At 40.5% G+C, this 18,503-nt stretch overlaps 1 protein-coding gene across 1 annotated transcript; it reads right to left on the bottom strand.

Moving 5' to 3' along the window:
- Positions 1-603: 603 nt before the first annotated feature.
- On the bottom strand, positions 604-9,448 carry CFL2 (cofilin 2). The gene is made up of 4 exons (XM_049612909.1): positions 9,267-9,448; positions 7,901-8,208; positions 7,708-7,784; positions 604-7,625 (listed from the first exon to the last, which is right to left on the bottom strand). Exons 1-4 carry the CDS (start codon positions 9,267-9,269, stop codon positions 7,513-7,515), a joined length of 501 nt encoding a protein of 166 aa, XP_049468866.1. The 5' UTR covers positions 9,270-9,448; the 3' UTR covers positions 604-7,512.
- Positions 9,449-18,503: the final 9,055 nt, after the last annotated feature.

Here is an 18,503-nt window from a genome sequence, read left to right as displayed (position 1 = left end):
AAAAGACTTTTGAAATGAAAACTATGTATCTATACAACTCTTCATAACACAATTATCAATAAGCAGTAATGAGTAAAAGGATTGCCACTCTTTCTCTCAATCTTTGATCCATAGCTTTTTTTTTTTTAAGATTTTATTTAGGGGCACCTGGGTGGCTGGCTCAGTTGGTTAAGCATTCAATTTCAGCTCGATCATGATCTTACAGTTCATGAGTTCAGACCCTGCGTCAGGCTCTGTGCTGACAGTTTGGAGCCTGGAGCCTGCTTCAGATTCTGTGTCACCTTCTCTCTCTGCTCCTCCCCTGCCTGAGCTCTGTCTCTCTCAAAAATAAACATTAAAAAAAAATTTTTTTTAAGAATTTTAAGTCATCTCTACACCCAACGTGGGGCTCGAACCCACAATCCCGAGATCAAGATTGCATACTCCACCAGCTGAGCCAGGCAGGCATCCCTGATCCATAGCTATTTTATACACAAAAGGTTTACACATTAATCCTCACATAAAATTCTTTTACACTTATTTCATGAAGTCTACATCTCTTTCATTATCTTTTTAAAAAAAAAATTTTTTTTTAATGTTTATTTATTTTTGAGACAGAGACAGACAGAGCATGAATGGGGGAGGGTCAGAAAGAGAGGGAGACACAGAATCCGAAGCAGGCCCCAGGCTCTGACCTGTCAGCACAGAGCCCGACACGGGGCTCGAACCCACAGACCGTGAGATCATGACCTGAGCTGAAGTCGGACGCTTAACCGACTGAGCCACCCAGGCGCCCCCATATCTTTCTTTAAATGTTTATTTTTGGGGTGCCTGAGTGGCTCAGTTGGTTAAGTGTTTGACTTGGGCTCAGGTCATGATCTCGCAGTCTGTGGGTTTAAGCCCCATGTCAGGCTCTGTGCCGACAGCTTAGAGCCTGGAGCCTGCTTCAGATTCTGTCTTCCTCTTTCTGCCCCTCCCCCACTCATGCTCTCTCTCAAAAATAAACAAACATTACAAAATTTTAAAAACAATATTTATTTTTGAGAGTTGGGGAGAGAGGCAGAGGGAGACAGAGGATCCCAGCGGGTTCTGCACTAACAGCAGAGAGCCCCATGTGGGGCTCGATCCCACAAACTGTGAGATCATGACCTGAGCCGAAGTCGGACGCTTAACCAACTGAGCCACCCAAACGCCCCTACATCTCTTTCCTGTATTATTCTTTGTATTGTATAGCAAAATTTTATGATTTCTAGAACAAAGTACTCTACTGCCATTTTTACCTTTGATAAAACTAATTATGCCTTTTTGGGAACTTTCTTTTTATCTGGTGATTTAGTTTGTTACTAATAAAAGAAAAAAGGTCCTGAGAGCTCACAGGAACACATAGGAACTATGGGCCAAATGCCCAGGAATTTTGTGATTCTCTCAGTAACTATCAACTTCCCAAAGGAAATATTTGAAATTCCACTGTTAAGAATATACAAAATGAGGAAAAAAGAGCTACAAGAAGACAGTATACCATTAACTTAAGTGCTTTTTCATTGCTGTGAGAAAATTACACGTTTGAACAAAAATCTGCCATGAATTTTCAGGTTATGTCTAAACTTTCATGTTATGCCAAATAAACTAAAACATTGTATATGCATAATTAATTAGCTGTCAGAGGTCAAGAGTAAATGAAAGCATATTATCTATGAAGTGCAATCAAAGGTACTTCCAAGTGAACACATCTAGGGTACATTTAAGAAAAATCTAACAAGCTAAAAAAAAAATCAACTGGCATTTTACATTTTTTAAAGATTATTTTGCTTTATCAAATGCATGTTCTCATATTCTATTGTTTCAATAATCTAAAAAAAATTGGGTCAAGAATAAGCCTTTCCTTGGCTCCAGGCTCTGAGCTGACAGCACAGAACCCAATGCGGGGTTCAAACCCACGAACCGTGAGATCATGACCTGAGCTGAAGTCGGACGTTCAACCGACTGAGCCACCTAGGCGCCTCAAGAATAAGCCTTTTCTCTGAATGGGAACAAATTTATTTGTGTGCCTTTAATGATACAAGTATTTTCAAAGAGAAACATGACTTAAAAATGACATTTAAAATAAATAAATAAATAAATAAATAAATAAATAACATTTTAGACACCTTACTGGGATACAGTGATGCCTCTTTTATCTACAGCTCAGCTGTCTTATCTTACACACTTCACTCGTTAAAACAAAAAAAACAAAAAACAAAAACCCGGAAACTACATCAAACCTCTTTAAATAGCCAGAAGGAATGTTAGAAGGTTCATGTGCTCAGGACTTTTGCTCTCAAGCCCACAATGAGTCTATTCACTTTCTTATACACAATTCTAAACACACTGGCTTTCCAAATCTACATGAGATGGAAACCAACACTATAAGTAAAGCAAACTGTTAATAGCAAAATGCAGTATCTGAGAGTTTACAAGTATGAGGGTCAAAAGGAAAGCTAAAAAAAAAAAAAAAAAGAAAAAAAGGCAGCATAAAAAAAATCCAAAGTTGACCTTTCTGGGGTTAATTACTTAAGAGTAATCCTATACTGGAGCACCTGGGTGGCTCAGTCAGTTGAACGTCTGACTTCGGCTCAGGTCATGATCTCACAGCTCTGTGAGTTCAAGCCCCTCATCGGGCTGTGTTGACAGCTCGGAGCCTGGGGCCTGCTTCGGATTCTGTGTCTCCCTCTCTCTCTGCTCCTAACCCACTCACATTCTGTCTCTGTCTCTCTCAAAAATAAATAAACATTCAAAAAAAAAAAAAAAAAGAGTAATTATATACTTCAAAAGAAACTTAGCATACTAGTACCTCATAAAATTCAAATTAACCACCTCGTCTTTAATAGTTTCTTCTATTTAAGTATTAACATTTTGATATCAGCCTATTTCTTGACAGTGTGACTACAGCTGGTTTGCTAGGGACTGTCCCAACTTAAGCCTGTTGTCCTGGCATAATTATTAATAGCTCTCACTTTTACTCTCAAAAAATTGTCCTGTTTGGGCTATGAATTTTAAGATCATCCTATCGAATGCTTTCTATGTGCTAGTAACTACTCAGGGTGCTTTCATTTATCATCAAATCCTATGACAGGGTACAATTATTACCTCCTCTTTTACATGAACTAAGGCTCTGAGAGGTTGATTTTCCTAAGGTCACTCAATTAGTAAGTGTTAAAGGCCTATATGTGAATGACCCAGGCAGTCTGATACCAAAGTTCTAGTACTGAACCACTCTAATACATAGTACTATCTCTCCTTAGAAAGATGGGTTGAGGAACAAAGGGAGGGAGATATCCAAGTTTTTGGAACAAGATTAGAGGTATGAACTTTCTGGAAAATATGTCCATACAGTCCTTATGGTTTCCACAATCCCATACATTTACAATACTGAAACATCTAAGAAAATCTTTGAAGTGTGAAATTATTTATTTTATGAGCATAGGTTTCCTTAGGAAACAAAAATTCCAAGATTATTTTTCAAATATTGAGACGTTACTTTGAAAACATACTGAATAATTATGTCCTGCTCAAAAGAATCAGATAATCCTTTTTTTTTCCCTGAAAATTTGTGGAGTGCCTGGTTGGCTCAGTTAGTAGACCATGCGACTCTTGATCTCCGGGTTAGAGGTTCAAGCCCCATGTTGGGATTGAAGCCTATGGGTTCAAGCTCCAGGTAGAAATTACTTAAAAAAATAAAATCTTAAAAAAAATAGAGAAAGAAAATTAGTAACTCACTATATGTTACATAAATGCAGACTGAAAAGTATACTGGACTGGAATCAGATTTGCGGTCCCTTAACCTCTCCAGACTCAGTTTCTTCATGTGTAGCAGGGAACTATGGTTAGCTGGTTAAGAGGACCTAAGGTGATTAGATAAATTTCAAGTTCTGTGGGAAATAGAAAGGACTACATAAATCTATGATATTAATAATAAATAGTCACAGGTTTTCAACAACATGGCTTATGAATTTATGACAAGTATTCCAAACCAGTATTTCTAACTTTACTTCCTCTTATTTTTTACTTCACAATTATTTGGGAGAAAAAATTAGTAACTGATTGGTTACATGTGAAAAAGAAAACTACACTAAAAAGATTAATAGCAGTCAACAAACATCAATTCAGAGGCTACACTTTACTACTGAAAAACAGATGCTACATATCAGCTAATTAATCCTTAAACTATGAGATTAAGTGGAATAGTTACAAAATGAAGAGGTTCAAAGACTTACAATAAATCTTATTTTTAACATGGTTATCTACTTAACCAAATTACTATGTTTAGATAGCATTTTCCAAAAACATTTCCGTATTTGATCCTCTACAATGAGGTATGATAGATTATCGTCATTCTCATGTTATGGTTAAGAAACTGAGGCTCAGAAAGATTAATTTGCCCAACTGCATTAGGATAAGAAATTGAAGTAGAGGGATGACTCCCCAATGTAAAAGGAAAAAAGCAATTTGGATATTCTAGAGCAAAAGAAAAGCCTCAGATCTCTTTATTGCCTGAGATGAGACAGAGCATTTACAAATTCGAACTGTCTGAAAAGCAATATTCGTTGGAGCTTGCTTACACATCTCTGATTGTTTTAATATTCACCAAAAAATGAATATTCATGTTTGTTTGATCTCAAACTATTATTAAATTTGCAAGCAAAAATAGGACCTATGAAGAGCAGAACCAGATTATTTTCTCAGAGTGGAAAACCTAACGAAGGGTGTTCTCAACCCTTCTATGATTGACCATTGCTGAGATTATTCCTTAATAAGGAAGCACTTAATTTTCTCCCAAAACTCACTTGCTAGATTCCATAAATTAGCTGCTATAAAAGATCTATATCAGAAAAACTCAAACATAGTAAGAGGCTTTTCTTTCAATCTACTAAAAGCCACATTTTAGATAATGATTGAAAACAACAGCTGATGACAGCCAGTTTGGGACAAATGCCAACTGTTCCCATTTGTCCAAAAATGTTAAAATTGCTATAACACTAAGTTTTCAAAGAATACTGGTATCTGTAAATGAGAAAGTATATCAACTAAAACCCTAAAAAAAGACTAAAGGTGCCTCTTTGATCTGCAACATCAGTTTTTAAAATTTTAGTGTTCTGAAGTATAAGTAAACACATCTCAACAGCTTTATATATTTTCATACATTTTATTTTTTTAAACACTTATAATTTTGCAAGCTAGCAGTAAAATATTGCCCTCAATATTTTACTAATTAGCACCGTATACCTTTTAAAGCTAACTGGAACATTGTTTCATTGTAAATGATTGTAAAATAAAATCATTTCAAATGCCAAATTAGTCTCAAGTAACATGTGAACCATTAATTTTATCATTATTTTTGCCTCTATGCACAAAGATGTATTTCAAAGATGAACTCAGTTCTGTCAGTCTAACAAATCAAAGTACCACAGTTTAAAGCAATAATCTCTGAAATTATTACTATACGAGGCATATAAGAAAGTTGGTAAGTCAGCTATAAAAACAAACAGTACTACGTAACTTATTTAAAGTCCCTTATTTTTTTAGAATGAGGAAAATAATGAAAATTCTAAGAATCAGTTACATATACGGTTCAGCATATGTCAGTATTCTCATACTTTCTTTATGAGTTCAGCCTTACCAAAAAACCATCAAAATGTCCAGGATAACTCAAAAGGACAGCTGGAAGCCTGAAATAAGATAGCTCAGTGCAAAAGATCCCAAGCCATTCATATAATTTTAAATGGAAGCCTAAACATTTAAGTCCTACTTTTGTTTTCACCTTTAAAAATCTTCTGATAATATGGGAAAATACCTAATTGTACTCAAGTTACTAACACGTTAAAAAAAAAAAAGGAAGAATTTTTGTTTCCTGTTTTCTGATAAGAGCATTCTTCAGAGCTATGGGGTTAAGTTCTAAGCCACGATTGACTGCTTACTAGCATGCCTGTTTTGCATACCAGTAGAATCAAGTCCAGTTTTGCCATTTGTGGATAACTATGACAAGATACAAAAGCATGTGTTTGCCATAAATAGCTCTGGCTAACAGCAAACTGCTCACACTGAGCAGATCAAATTCTCTATAAGGAGAGCAGTCTGGACCACAGCCAAATCTCACTACTAATACTTAAGATTGCTACATCATTTTTTTCCCCCAATTTGCAAGATGTATTAAGAAATAATAGCTGAAATGAAAGGTCCTAAACACGAGAAGTATTATTAACTTTTGAAGGACATTTTATAAATTACTTTCATCATGACCAAATATGCAGTTAAGAGCTTCCTGCTTCTACTACTCAGTTACTTAGAAACATAAACGTGAATTAAAAAATAACTACCCTAATTTATCCAGAAAACAAATCTGGTATTGAAGAATATTTATGTCAAAGTGCAAAAAATAACTTCTGATCTTCATATTAACATATAAGGAAATAAATAAACTAATGTTTATAAAAGTATCCCTCTGTAACAATATTTTCTATTTGTTGGCTTTAGGATAGAATATTTTTTAAACTCAACAAACTGGAAAATATCATGCATGAATGTTGTACAAAAAAATTCTTAAATGACCAGTGCAAAGATTAGTAATAGCTGTTTACTCTAAAAGTTGCTTCACATAACATTTTGCAAAATGTCCAAGGAAAACAAGGCAACGTTCTGTAATATGCCACAATTTTTATTGCGACGTGGCCATTTTTGTGAGGGTAGGGAGTTTGATCTCAAAAACAATGTTCCATTTAAGGCTCTTTTATACAGAAATTGCCATCATGACTGATATTCAAAATATTTTTAGTGTTGCAAAACTTACATGGTAAACATAAACTCCTACACTTATTCAGTAGTGTACACTCAATGGAAAACAAAAAGGCATTAACAGCTGTTTCTTTTAAGATATGCAGGTAACAGGAATGAATACTGAGGTACCAGGATAAGTTGATGACACTGTTAACAAAACCTAATTGGCATTCCTTTTGGGGGAGGGAGGGTGAGTTAAACTCATTACAAAAAAAGTGCTTTAAATGCATAGTGTTATATCTGTGCTGCCATGTCACAAAAATAGGCTTGCCAAGGCAGGTGAGGTGTATGAATGCTCGAGCCTCACAAAACTGCAATCAAGTGCAACTATAAATAATACTGAATAAAGTTTACCATCTGACCAGTGGATAATACTTTCAAGGCATTCAATCAGCTTACCCTTTGCAGTATTCTAAGCTATTCACATTGACAATCACTTTCATTGTAGTGCTTGCTGCAAGGGAGGCATATAACCAGTTGTTTTGGCTAAAATATGACGGGAAGGCATTCCTTGGGTTCTACATAAAAGTAACAGTATTAAACAGTCTAATGGCAATCACTGATAGGCTGCTTACATGAATGGTATTTCCTTCATTCACTGTATTGGAAGGACCCAGTGGGAAGAGAAAAAAAACAAAAACAAAAAACACCTAACACTATTTCAATTGATTGAGCTGGAGAAATGGAAGCTCCTTAAGATCCAGATGGCACTTGACTGGCATTTTATAAGGGTTTTCCTTCAAGTGAAACTACTACGTTGCCTCCCAATTTCTCTCCAAGTGTTGAACGGTCCTTTATATCATCCAAGCCATTTACTTGCCATTCATGTTTAATACCTAAAAAGGAAAAACATGATAGCATTAAATCTTATAATAAAGAAAGAGTAATTCCTTTGCACAAAATTTTTAACGTTTGTACCTGTAAATTTCTTTTTAATGGCATCTTTAGAGCTAGCATAAATCATCTTGCTTTTTAAAGGTGCACTCTCAGGAGCCCTACAGAAAAAAAAAAAATCGTTGAATCCCACTTAAAAGAATAACAAAGGCAAAACTGACTATGTCAATAACAATCCTTGCATTTTAAAAGTACTTTTTCTTTTGTTTTTACACACCAGAATATAAATACTAGGTCTTCTTTCTTAGACTCTTTTGTTTCGTATGTGGCATCGTACAAAGCATATCGGCAATCATTCAGAGGTAGCAACTTCACAAAAGATGTGTAGGGGTCCTCTACAGTATCACCAATGTCACCCACCAAGATCTGCTTTGCTTCCTCTACAATTATTTGTCTTTTGTCATCGCTTAAACAGAAGAGAACGGCTTTCTTTCTTTTTTTGATCTCCTCTTGTGTAGAAGATTTTCTTACTTTCATATCATTAAAAACTTTGATGACTTCATCATTCACTGTAACTCCAGAAGCCTGAAATAAAAAAAGAACAGTAATTCAGAACAAGTATTCTGGTTTTAACCAAAATTACTGTTTGCCTAGAGAGGATTCACTTTAATCTGGACACCAAAAATTGCATCCTACAGTACAAGCAGTCCAGTCAGATCTGCCACATTTTAAGTAGCAGTGTATGAGATACACCCAAAGGATTCTAGCTCATCCTGTCCCATTCATCCTTTTTAAAGGGGTTTGGAGGTTGAAGTAAATGGAAGGTAGAGGGAAAGGGACAAATACAAGCTGTTCCATCCCTGAAATGTTTCCTATTTCATTGGGTGATGTCAGAGCTTCAGGAGCAGCAGCAAAAATACCTTCTGTATTGTGTCAACTCTGCAGGCCTTAAAAAAACACTTTTGGATTTCAGTTAAAGCTTCTACTATTTTTTTTTCTTTAAAGTCATCCTAGCCAGTGCCGTTTCCTCATAAGGAAAGAGAATCAAGTGTGAACTCCAATCCGCCCACGGCTACAACACAATTGCCTCACAGCTCAAACGCCGACACTTAAAAACTAACGGAGCTAGTGTAAAAGCTTTTTACGGCGAGAAAGCATTTTTAAAAGCGTTTTCTCACCTCCTGAACTCCTCTTAGGGGTTTTATTACAGGGCACCGAGACCCTTAACCGAAAGTCTTCAGCAAGGGCTTTGAGGCGCGTACCAATTTTAGAGACGAGCGCTGAGTAAAATAAGGAAGCCCCGCGCAAACACGGCGTGCGCGGGATGAGCCCCGCGCCGCCGGCCGCCGCTCCCAGGATCCCGACCTCTCCAGAAGGCGCCTGTCCGACTTAGGCCCCGACCCCCCGACCCACGCGCGCGCCCACCTCGCCCTCAGGAATCCGAAAAGCGGCAGGGCCTGGCCTGACGACGGGCGGGTAGGAAAGAAAGCAGCGGGGCCGGACGCAGCGCAGGAGCCCCCACCTTTAAGGCCTAAATCAGGTTAAAATGGCGGCCTCATTCCCAGGGTCCTGCAAGGCCGTGCGAGGGTTTTTGCTCGACGCGTCCCCGCTCTCAGCCCCCCGGGCCGGCGCGCCCACCTTACCATAGTGTCCGCGGCTGTGGCTGCGGCGGCGGCTGCGGCTCCGGCTCTGTGGCACTGGTAGGAGGAGAGGGAGGGGCGGGCGGCCAGCGGCGAGTGCGGGGCACGCCGGGAGCTGCAGCCCGAGAGGCGGAGGCGGCGGCGGTGGCTGGGGGGCTGCAGGCGGCGGGCGGCGGGCGGCGGGCGGGGCAGTCACGTGGACACGCCCCGGGCCGGCCCTTCCGCCTCCCGGACCCGCCCGCGTCCTCGACCTGACCCCGGCGCGCGCGCCTTGCGGGCCTGGCCGGCCGCGCGACTGTGGCTAGGGCGCGGGGGCCTGGCAGAGCCGCCTCCGGCCCGGGCCACCACCCGTCAGCCGGCCCGGGAAGGCGCTCGGCTCCCCGAGGGGCGCTGCTCTCGGGATTGGGCGCTGGCGAGGGGAACGGTGCTCCAAGGTGTCTTTCTTTTATTCACCTGTGGTTTCCAAAGAAGGGGTTAGAGTCCAGTGTTTTGAGGCATTTTGGAAAACCCACTTGAGATGCTGTGAATTGTTTCGATTTCCTTCCTCCAGTTAAATGAGAATAAACACTAGGGGGGCGGGAGGGTTACCCCAGTTGACTTAATTACTCAGCAAAAACAAAATGATAAACAGAAGTGGAAAATCACTTTCCCCAAGTCTGTGGTTGACATAATAACGGGGGGAAATCGGGTAGTAACATCCCTTGGTAATATCGTTTTGTATATTAGACTCATAGGATATGGATGTATTCTCTGCTGGTAGTCTTTTCTTCATGAAGCCCCGGCTGTGACAGCTGACATCAAATAAATGGACCCAAGAGTAGAGATTCCTCCTCCTTGGCAATCACAACCTCTTCTAGCAATGCCATGTAACTGAGCCAAGACTCTTCTCTAAACCTTTTTGTTACTTACACATGTGTCCCATTTATCAAAGAAAAAATTGTCACTTTATACTTGAGGAAAATTTTCATAAAAATTTAATGTTTCATGAGTTTATATGAAAATACTGTATTATCAGTGAAACACTTTATGTGCTTATCTGTAATGAATGTTTAATAAAGTGTTAAACTATTTGGGGTTGATTTTGTATGCTGCCTTTTCTCCTAAAGTTTGACGATTTCTTCCTAACTCCCTTCATTTGTAAAATTGGTAAACTAAATTTAAAGCTCTGATCAATAGTTAAACTTACTTTGTGAAAAAGACTTGCACTAAAAAAAGCACATTTATTTTTGCCTAAAACTGTTGGGAAGAAAATCATAAGTCCAGATACACCCTGATACAGACTAAGCCAGAAGTGCAGTGCACAGGCAAGAACTTTGGGCTGGGAGTTGGGAGACTTGGGGATTAATCTTGGCACTGCCCCTATCTTTGTAACCTTGAAGGGCTTTCTACCCAGAAGACCTCACATACTTCATCTGTAAAACAAACTCTCATTGGGGTGCCTGAGTGGCTCTGTCAGTTAAGTGGCCGACTTCAAGTCAGGTCATGATCTCACAGTCCGTGAGTTCAAGCCCCACGTCGGGCCCTGTGCTGACAGCTCAGAGCCTGGATCCTGCTTTGGATTCTGTGTCTACCTCTCTCTCTGCCCCTCCCCTGCTCGTGCTCAGTCTCATTCTATCTCTCTCTCTCTCTCAAAAATAAATAAAACATTAAAAAAAAATTTTTTTTTTTTTAATAAAAAAAAACAAACGAACTCTCATTAAATTATCCTTAAAGTCCTTTCCAGCTTTGGGGCACCTGGACGGCTCAGTTGGTTAAGTGTCTGACTCCGGCTCAGGTCATGATCTCACAGTTGGTGGGTTTGAGCCTCTCATAGGGCTCTGTGCTGTCAGCACAGAAACGGCTGGGATTCTTTCTCTCCCTCATTCTCTGCCCATTCCTTGCTAGCTCTCTCTCTCTCAAAATAAATAAACTTAAAAAAAAAAAAGTACTTTCCACCTTAAAATTCAGTTTCCTAGTATACCAGTGTTTCTCAGGAAATGGTGTATATATATTTCAGGATTAAGTAAGTTTAAGGACGGAAAATCATAACAAGAGGGGATTATGCCCTAGTTTGTGTGATAAATCCTTGTGTCTAAAATTTAACATACTTTAAGTGGAGCATGTTAGGCATTGCCCAGCAAATGTAGACCTAATTTTTATGTCCACAGCTTGTGTTTCTCTTTTCTTTTTTCTTTTTATTTTTTTAACATTTATTTATTTTTGAGATAGAGAGAGACAAAGCATGAACAGGAGAGGGTCAGAGAGAGGGAGACACAGAATCTGAAACAGGCTCCAGGCTCTGAGCTGTCAGCACAGAGCCCGATGCGCGGCTCGAGCTCACTGACCGTAAGATTACGACCTGAGCCGAAGTCGGCCGCTTAACCGACTGAGCCACCCAGGCGCCCCTTGTGTTTCTTTTCTTAATGGAAAGATTGACTTAGTTTAGAGACAAAATTGAGAAGAAATTTCCCATTGTCCAAGCATGAATCCCAAGCAAGTGGATAACAGCACTTCATATTTAGCTGGTACTTTATAGTTGGTGAAACTGTTGGGGAAGAAAAATTTTCCTTTGCCCTTCAAGGTCTTCTGGCTGGTCAGAAATCAGATTGACAAGAGACAGATTAACAGAGGAAAGTAAAATTTCATTTTGTACGTAAGGGGAATCCAAATAAACATGAGATTCCAGGGACACCCGGGTGGCTCATTTGGTTAAGTGTCTGACTCGTGGTTCAACTTAGGTCATGATCTTGACTGATGAAGTTTTGCAGTGATGGTGGGGTTTGTGGGGGGTGTGGGGCTGTTGAGAGTCAACAGCCAAGAAAGAATTATTGAAGATATCTTTGGTGCAAAAAGGTGATTTTATTGGGGCACCTGGGTGGGTTAGTCAGTTAAGCATCTGACTTAGGTCATGATCTCACCATTCATGGGTTAGAGCCTCTCATTGGGCTCTGTGCTGACAGCTCAGAGCCTGGAGCCCGCTTCAGATTCCGTGTCTCCCTCTCTCTCTCTGCCCCTCCCTGGCTCCTGCTTTGTCTCTGTCTTTAAAAAATAAATAAACGTTAAAAAAAAATGTGATTTTATTAAAGCACGGGGACAGGACCAATTGGCAGGAAGAGCAGCACTGACCTTGTGACGGGTAACTGGTTATATACCATGGATTTGGGAAGGGTAAAGTGAAAAGGGAAGTTTCCAAAGAGACTTTCATATGCTAAAGACTCACAGATTACTGGAGGCCTAGCTATTGTCAAACTAAGGTTGTTTTTTCCTTTAGCAAAGCATTAACATTAAGACAGTAGGCAGCACTATCAACAATAGCCAAAGTATGGAAAGAGCCCAAATCTCCATCAATGGATGAGTGGATAAAGATGTGGTATATATATATATATATATATACATATATATGTATTACTCAGCAATCAAAAAGAATGAAATCTTGCCATTTGCAACTACATGGATGGAACTAGAGGGTATTATGCTAAGCGAAATTAATCGGAGAAAGACGAATATCATATGACTTCACTCATATGAGGACTTTAAGACACAGAACAGATGAACATAAGGGAAGGGAAGCAAAAATAAAATAAAAACAGGGAGGGGGACAAAACATAAGAGACTCTTAAATATGGAGAACAAACTGAGGGTTACTGGAGGGGTTGTGGGGGTGTGGGCTAAATGGGTAAGAGGCATTAAGGAATCTACTTCTGAAATCATTATTGTACTATATGCTAACTAACTTGGATGTAAATTAAAAAAAAAAAGAAAAAGACAGTAGGGAGTTCCTGGAGAAAGTTTTACTCTGCCTGCCTCAAGTATTTGCCAATGGGCTGCAGGTTATAAGGAAATTTAACTTTACCTGCCATTTCCTTCTTGCCTTTGTTCCCCATATCACTATGGAGGGGTGATGTTGGGGCTCCAGGAAAACTGAGTCTCCAGGTTTCTGGAGATTAGGCTATTGATAAGATTGCCTTAGTCTTGTAATTTACTAAGATATTTGTAAACTGATGGAGACTCATGTCCTGCATGACTGTGATCCCTATCAGTTAGCCATTTTTCTGTCCTTTCCTTTGTTCTTGGGCAGCCAGGAGTGCCTGACAGATGTCACACAGATCCCACCTGGGCAGGGCGGGAGGGGGTGCTAGGCAGGCTGGGGGCAAAACACAAGCTAGGAAGGAAGAAAAGAAGGAAGGAAGGAAGTGAGGAAGGAAGGAAGGAAGGAAGGAAGGAAGGGCAGGTAAAATTAAATTTCCTTACAATCTGTAGCCCATTGACAAATACTTGAGGCAAATACAGAGTATAACATTTCTCCAGGAACCCCCTACCATCCTAGTGTTAATGCCTTACTTGAGGAAGAAAAAAAAAAAAAAACCCTTAGCTTGACAATAGCCAGGTCTCAGGTATCTTAGGAGTCCTCTTTAGCATATCAAAGTCCCTCTGGAGGCCTCCCTTTTGACTTTACCTCCCCCAAATTCTTGGTACATAATAAGCCACTCTTCACAACCCTGGTGCAGCTCTTCCTGCCCATGGGTCCAGTCCCTGTGCTCTAATAAAATCACCTTTTTGCACCAAAGACATCTTCAAGAATTCTTTCTTGGCCATCGGCTCCGGACCCCCCACCATCACCCCAAAACCTCATCAATGTCATGGTTCGTGGGATTGAGCCCTGCATAGGCTCTGTGCTGACAGCGTGGAACCTGCTTGGGATTCTCTCTTCCCTCTCCGCCCCTCCCTGCTCACATGTGTGTGCTCTCTCTCTCACTCTCTCTTTCTGTCTCTCAAAATAAATAAATAAACATTAAAAACAAACATGAGATTCCAAAGGTAAGTCAGGCAAAATAAAGTATATGTGTTATTTTGTTTTGTTTTGTTTTATTTTATTTTATTTTATTTTATTTTATTTTATTTTAAGTAAGCTCTATGCCTGATGTGAGGCTTGAACTCATAACCCTGAGATCAAGAGTCACATGGCCTGTGGACTGAGCTAGTCAGGTGCCCCAAAATGAGGTATATATGTCATACTGAACTAAGGAGGAGTAGAACTCTGGAACTTCAAAGGAAAGGAAGACAATTCACAGAAAGAAAGGAAAGAGTAAATATTTGGTAAAATTATTTTTGCTGGGCCATCCAGAAATAATGGGACATAGAGAGGACTTTGATCAAATAGGCCTCGCTATCTCCCATCCCTAGTTCATATTTTAATGCTGTTATCTGTGGTGATAGCTCTCTTCCTAGAGTAGGTTCTCTATCTAAACTCCTTCAGGCGGTTGGAGGGGAAGCTCAGAATTTTTTCTTGAGTCTTTTGGGCCTTGGTTACTTTCATCTCAAAATAATCTGCATGCCAAAGTGGCACATCTTGGGGCTACTCTTTCTGAATGCCTACAAAATCTTTCGCTTTCTTTCTCTCTCTTGAAGTTCCACAGAAATCATGGAGAAAGGATCCCCAGTGCTCTAAACACTTGCTTTGTCTGGGTATCACGAACTCCTCTCCTTACTGGACTCTCCCTCTCAGGGCCTCCCTCCCTCCTTAGCCTTGAAATTTGAAGACAAGAGATTCCCCAGAAGCTACAATCTGACAGAGACCAGGTCTGGGGACACAGGAATCTAGATTAGATATCAGAATGTCTCCCATCAAAACTGGGAATTCCAAAGATGTTAGTCACTCCCAGCTGTCATCAAACCCTCTCCGAACTCCGCCCCCCACCGAACCACCCCCTTGGCAGAGTTGATATTTTCTATATACTAGGATTCTTTTCCTCAAGATATTTTCATCTTTGCACATATTGTGTTGTAATAGTTTGTTTATGTGTTCTGCCACCCTGCTAGACTATAAATTCCTTAGGGATCTGAGTCCTACCCAATCTTTGAATTTCTGGAATCTGGAATACAGTAGGTGCTCGATTATAATGAAGTAATACATTTAAGATGCTTTAGTGCTAGAAAGAGAACAAAAAGGAAGCTCTTCGAGATCGTGAAGTCTTTCTATGGGCCCTTGTGAGGCCTGCATTAGAACCTCAGGGCCAGCAACAACTCCTCTTCATGCCTATTGATTATAACCAGAACCTACCACCACTTGGTAAAGGAACGGCATTACCAAGCATTGCTGCGTGAATTTTGGTCCATGTGTAGTGGAGGGATCTGAGTGTCAGACATCGTGTGTATTAGTTTCCTGTGGCTGCTGTAACAAATTAGCATGAATTTAATGGCTTAAAAAAATATAAGTTTAGGGGCGCCTGGGTGGCGCAGTCGGTTAAGCGTCCGACTTGAGCCAGGTCACGATCTCGCGGTCTGTGAGTTCGAGCCCCGCGTCGGGCTCTGGGCTGATGGCTCGGAGCCTGGAGCCTGTTTCCGATTCTGTGTCTCCCTCTCTCTCTGCCCCTCCCCCGTTCATGCTCTGTCTCTCTCTGTCCCAAAAAAAAAACAAAAAAAAAAAAAAAAAAAAAAAAAAAAAAAAAAAAAAAAAAGTGAAAAAAAAAGAAAAAAAAAAAAATATATATATATAAGTTTATTGTCCTACAGTTCCAGAGGTCAGAAGTCAGAAATGAGTCCTACAGGGCTAGAATCAAGGTGATGGCAGTACTACTTGCTTTTGAAGGCTATAAGAAGAGAATCTGTTTCCTTGCCTTATCTAGCTTCAAGAGGCTGCCCACATTCCTTGGTTTATGGCCCCCAGACAGCTTCAGTCTTTACATTTCCCTCTCTCTCTTTTTTTTAATGTTTATTTATTTTTGAGAGAAAGAGTGCAAGCAGGGGAGGGGCAGAGAGAGAGGAAGACACAGAATCTGAAGCAGGTTCCAGGCTCTGAGTTGTCAGCACAGAGCCTGATGCAGGACTCAAACTCATGAATAGTGAGATCATGACCTGAGCCCAAGTCAGATGCTTAACCAACTGAGCCACCCAGGCCCCCAGTCTTCACATCTCTGATTCTCTGAATCTGTCTCCTGCCTCCCTCTTTCACTTCTGAGGACCACTGTGATTATTTTGGACCCAATGGATAATTTAGGATAATCTCCTAGCTCAAAATCATTAACTTAATCACATCTACAAAGTCTCTTTTGCTATGTAAGGTAACATATTCACAGGTTCTGGAACTTCACGTGGGGACATCTTTTGGGGGATATTACAGAAAAAGAAACAGCAAGTCCCAGATGTAGTCATTTGTCCCCCCACCTCCCACGGCAACAAACTAAAATTTATTTACAGTTTCAACCTATCCAGGAATGTGACCTTTGAAAAGCTGATCAGAAATTTTCTGATCAGCACTAGTGAGGCAGTCTGCATGATACAAACCCTGTCGTGCCCTTCCCACCCACTCCTGCCAAAAGAAGATGACCTGGCCTGAAACAAACCTTTCTTTTGCTAATGACTCCCTTGCCCCACTTTCCTTCCAATTAAAAACCTCCCACTTTGTACAACCGGTCTGAACATCTCTGTACTTGCTGGAGGGATGCTGCCTGGTTCATGAATCATTTCATAAAGCCAGTTAGATCTTCAAACTTACTTGATTGAATTTAATTTTTTAACAGGGGCCATTATTCTATCTCCCACACCACATCTGTTCTCTTTAGCAACTTCAAGCCCAAGCAAATAACTAACAGGTGGGACAGAAGAATCCTAACCAATCCAGTACTAGAACTCACATCTAAGCTGTAATTTTCCATTCGCAGGACCGCACGTGGATGGCAGCAACACACAACTGTTAGGAACTAAGTGAGAATGACCTCAGGGACGATGGATCTAAATGGAATCTCAGCTCTGACTCATGGTAGTGGTGCAATCTTGGGCCATTTATTTAACTTCTCTAAGGCTGTTTCCTCATGTGTAAAATGGGGATTATGTTACCTCTCTGAATTATGGTGAGGATCAGGTGAGATTGTGTACGTAAAGCTCCTTCCAGTACAGGCAAAGGAACCCTAAAGGCCATTGTTAGCACCAGTGTGGAGTGCAGGTGGGGAACCCCAATGATGGGGTTCAGGGTAGGCCACCCCAAATTACTCCACTTTAGCACATTGATTATTTAAAAATTTTTTTGATGTTTATTTATTATTTAAAAAAATTTTTTAATGTTTATTTATTTTTGAGACAGAGAGAGACAGAACACAAACAGGGGAGGTTCAGAGAGAGAGGGAGACACAGAATCTGAAGCAGGCTCCAGGCTCTGAGCTGTCAGCACAGAGCCCGATGCGGGGCTCGAACTCACAGACTGTGAGGTCATGACCTGAGCCGAAGTCGGACGCTTAACCAACTGAGCCACCCAGGCGCCCCATGTTTATTTATTTTTAAGAAAGACAGATTCTGAGCAAGGAAGGGTCAAAGAGAGGGAGACACAGAATCCTGAGGCAGGTTCCAGGCTCTGAGCTGTCAGCACAGATCCCAATGCAGGGCTCAAACTCATGAATAGTGAGATCATGACCTGAGCCAAAGTCGGACACTTAACCGACTGAGCCACCCAGGTACCCCGGCATGTTGATTATTTTAAATTAAAGTGACTTAAGAACATCCAGTACAAACAGCACACTCCAATCCTTCTCTGTGCCCCAAAAGCAGGAAATACATTTCCCATGTGAAAGGTACCCTTCCTGTGTGAGGAGGTGAAGAGACATCCTTATCACCAGAGATAGGGAATTCAGGGCCAAGAAAGCTGTATAAACAGCCCTTGTTACTTCCTTACTAGCTTACTGCCCAAGCTCAAATTTCTTTGTCTTGTTAATTCCTCACACATTTATTATTTCTTTGTCTAAAAGGGATAAAAGCTGCCTGCTTTGAGCTTCACATTTCTATGAGCTCTTGTGTGTAAGAAATTAAATGTTTCTTTTCTTGTTAATATGTTTTTTTTTAATGTTTATTTATTTTTGAGAGAGAGAGAGAGAAAATGACCAGGGGAGGGGCAGAGAGAGAGGGAGACACAGAATCTGAAGCAGATCCAGGCTCTGTGCTCTTAGCACAGAGCCTAATGTGGGGCTCGAACCCACGAACTGGACCGTAAGATCATGACCTGAGCCAAAGTCAGATGCTTAAGCAACTGAGCCACCCAGGCACCCCTCTTGTTAATTTATTTTATGTCCATTTAATTATTAGGCCAGCCAAAGAATCTTGAACGGGAGAAAGGAAATTTTCCTCTTCTACACCAACTCACAGGCAACAGTCACGAAACAATGCCAGGCTTCATGGGTACTAATATATAAGGCTCTGCTTAAGCATGTTTATTCAAGATTCCTTAGAAAATTGGAAAAGTGAACATCCCCTACTGCATATTCTCCCAAGAAA

Source organism: Panthera uncia, assembly GCF_023721935.1.
Source record: "Panthera uncia isolate 11264 chromosome B3 unlocalized genomic scaffold, Puncia_PCG_1.0 HiC_scaffold_1, whole genome shotgun sequence".
Lineage (NCBI taxonomy): Eukaryota > Metazoa > Chordata > Mammalia > Carnivora > Felidae > Panthera > Panthera uncia.
The sequence above is the reverse complement of the archived record's forward strand: the minus strand, read 5'-3'. Positions and strand labels throughout refer to the sequence as shown.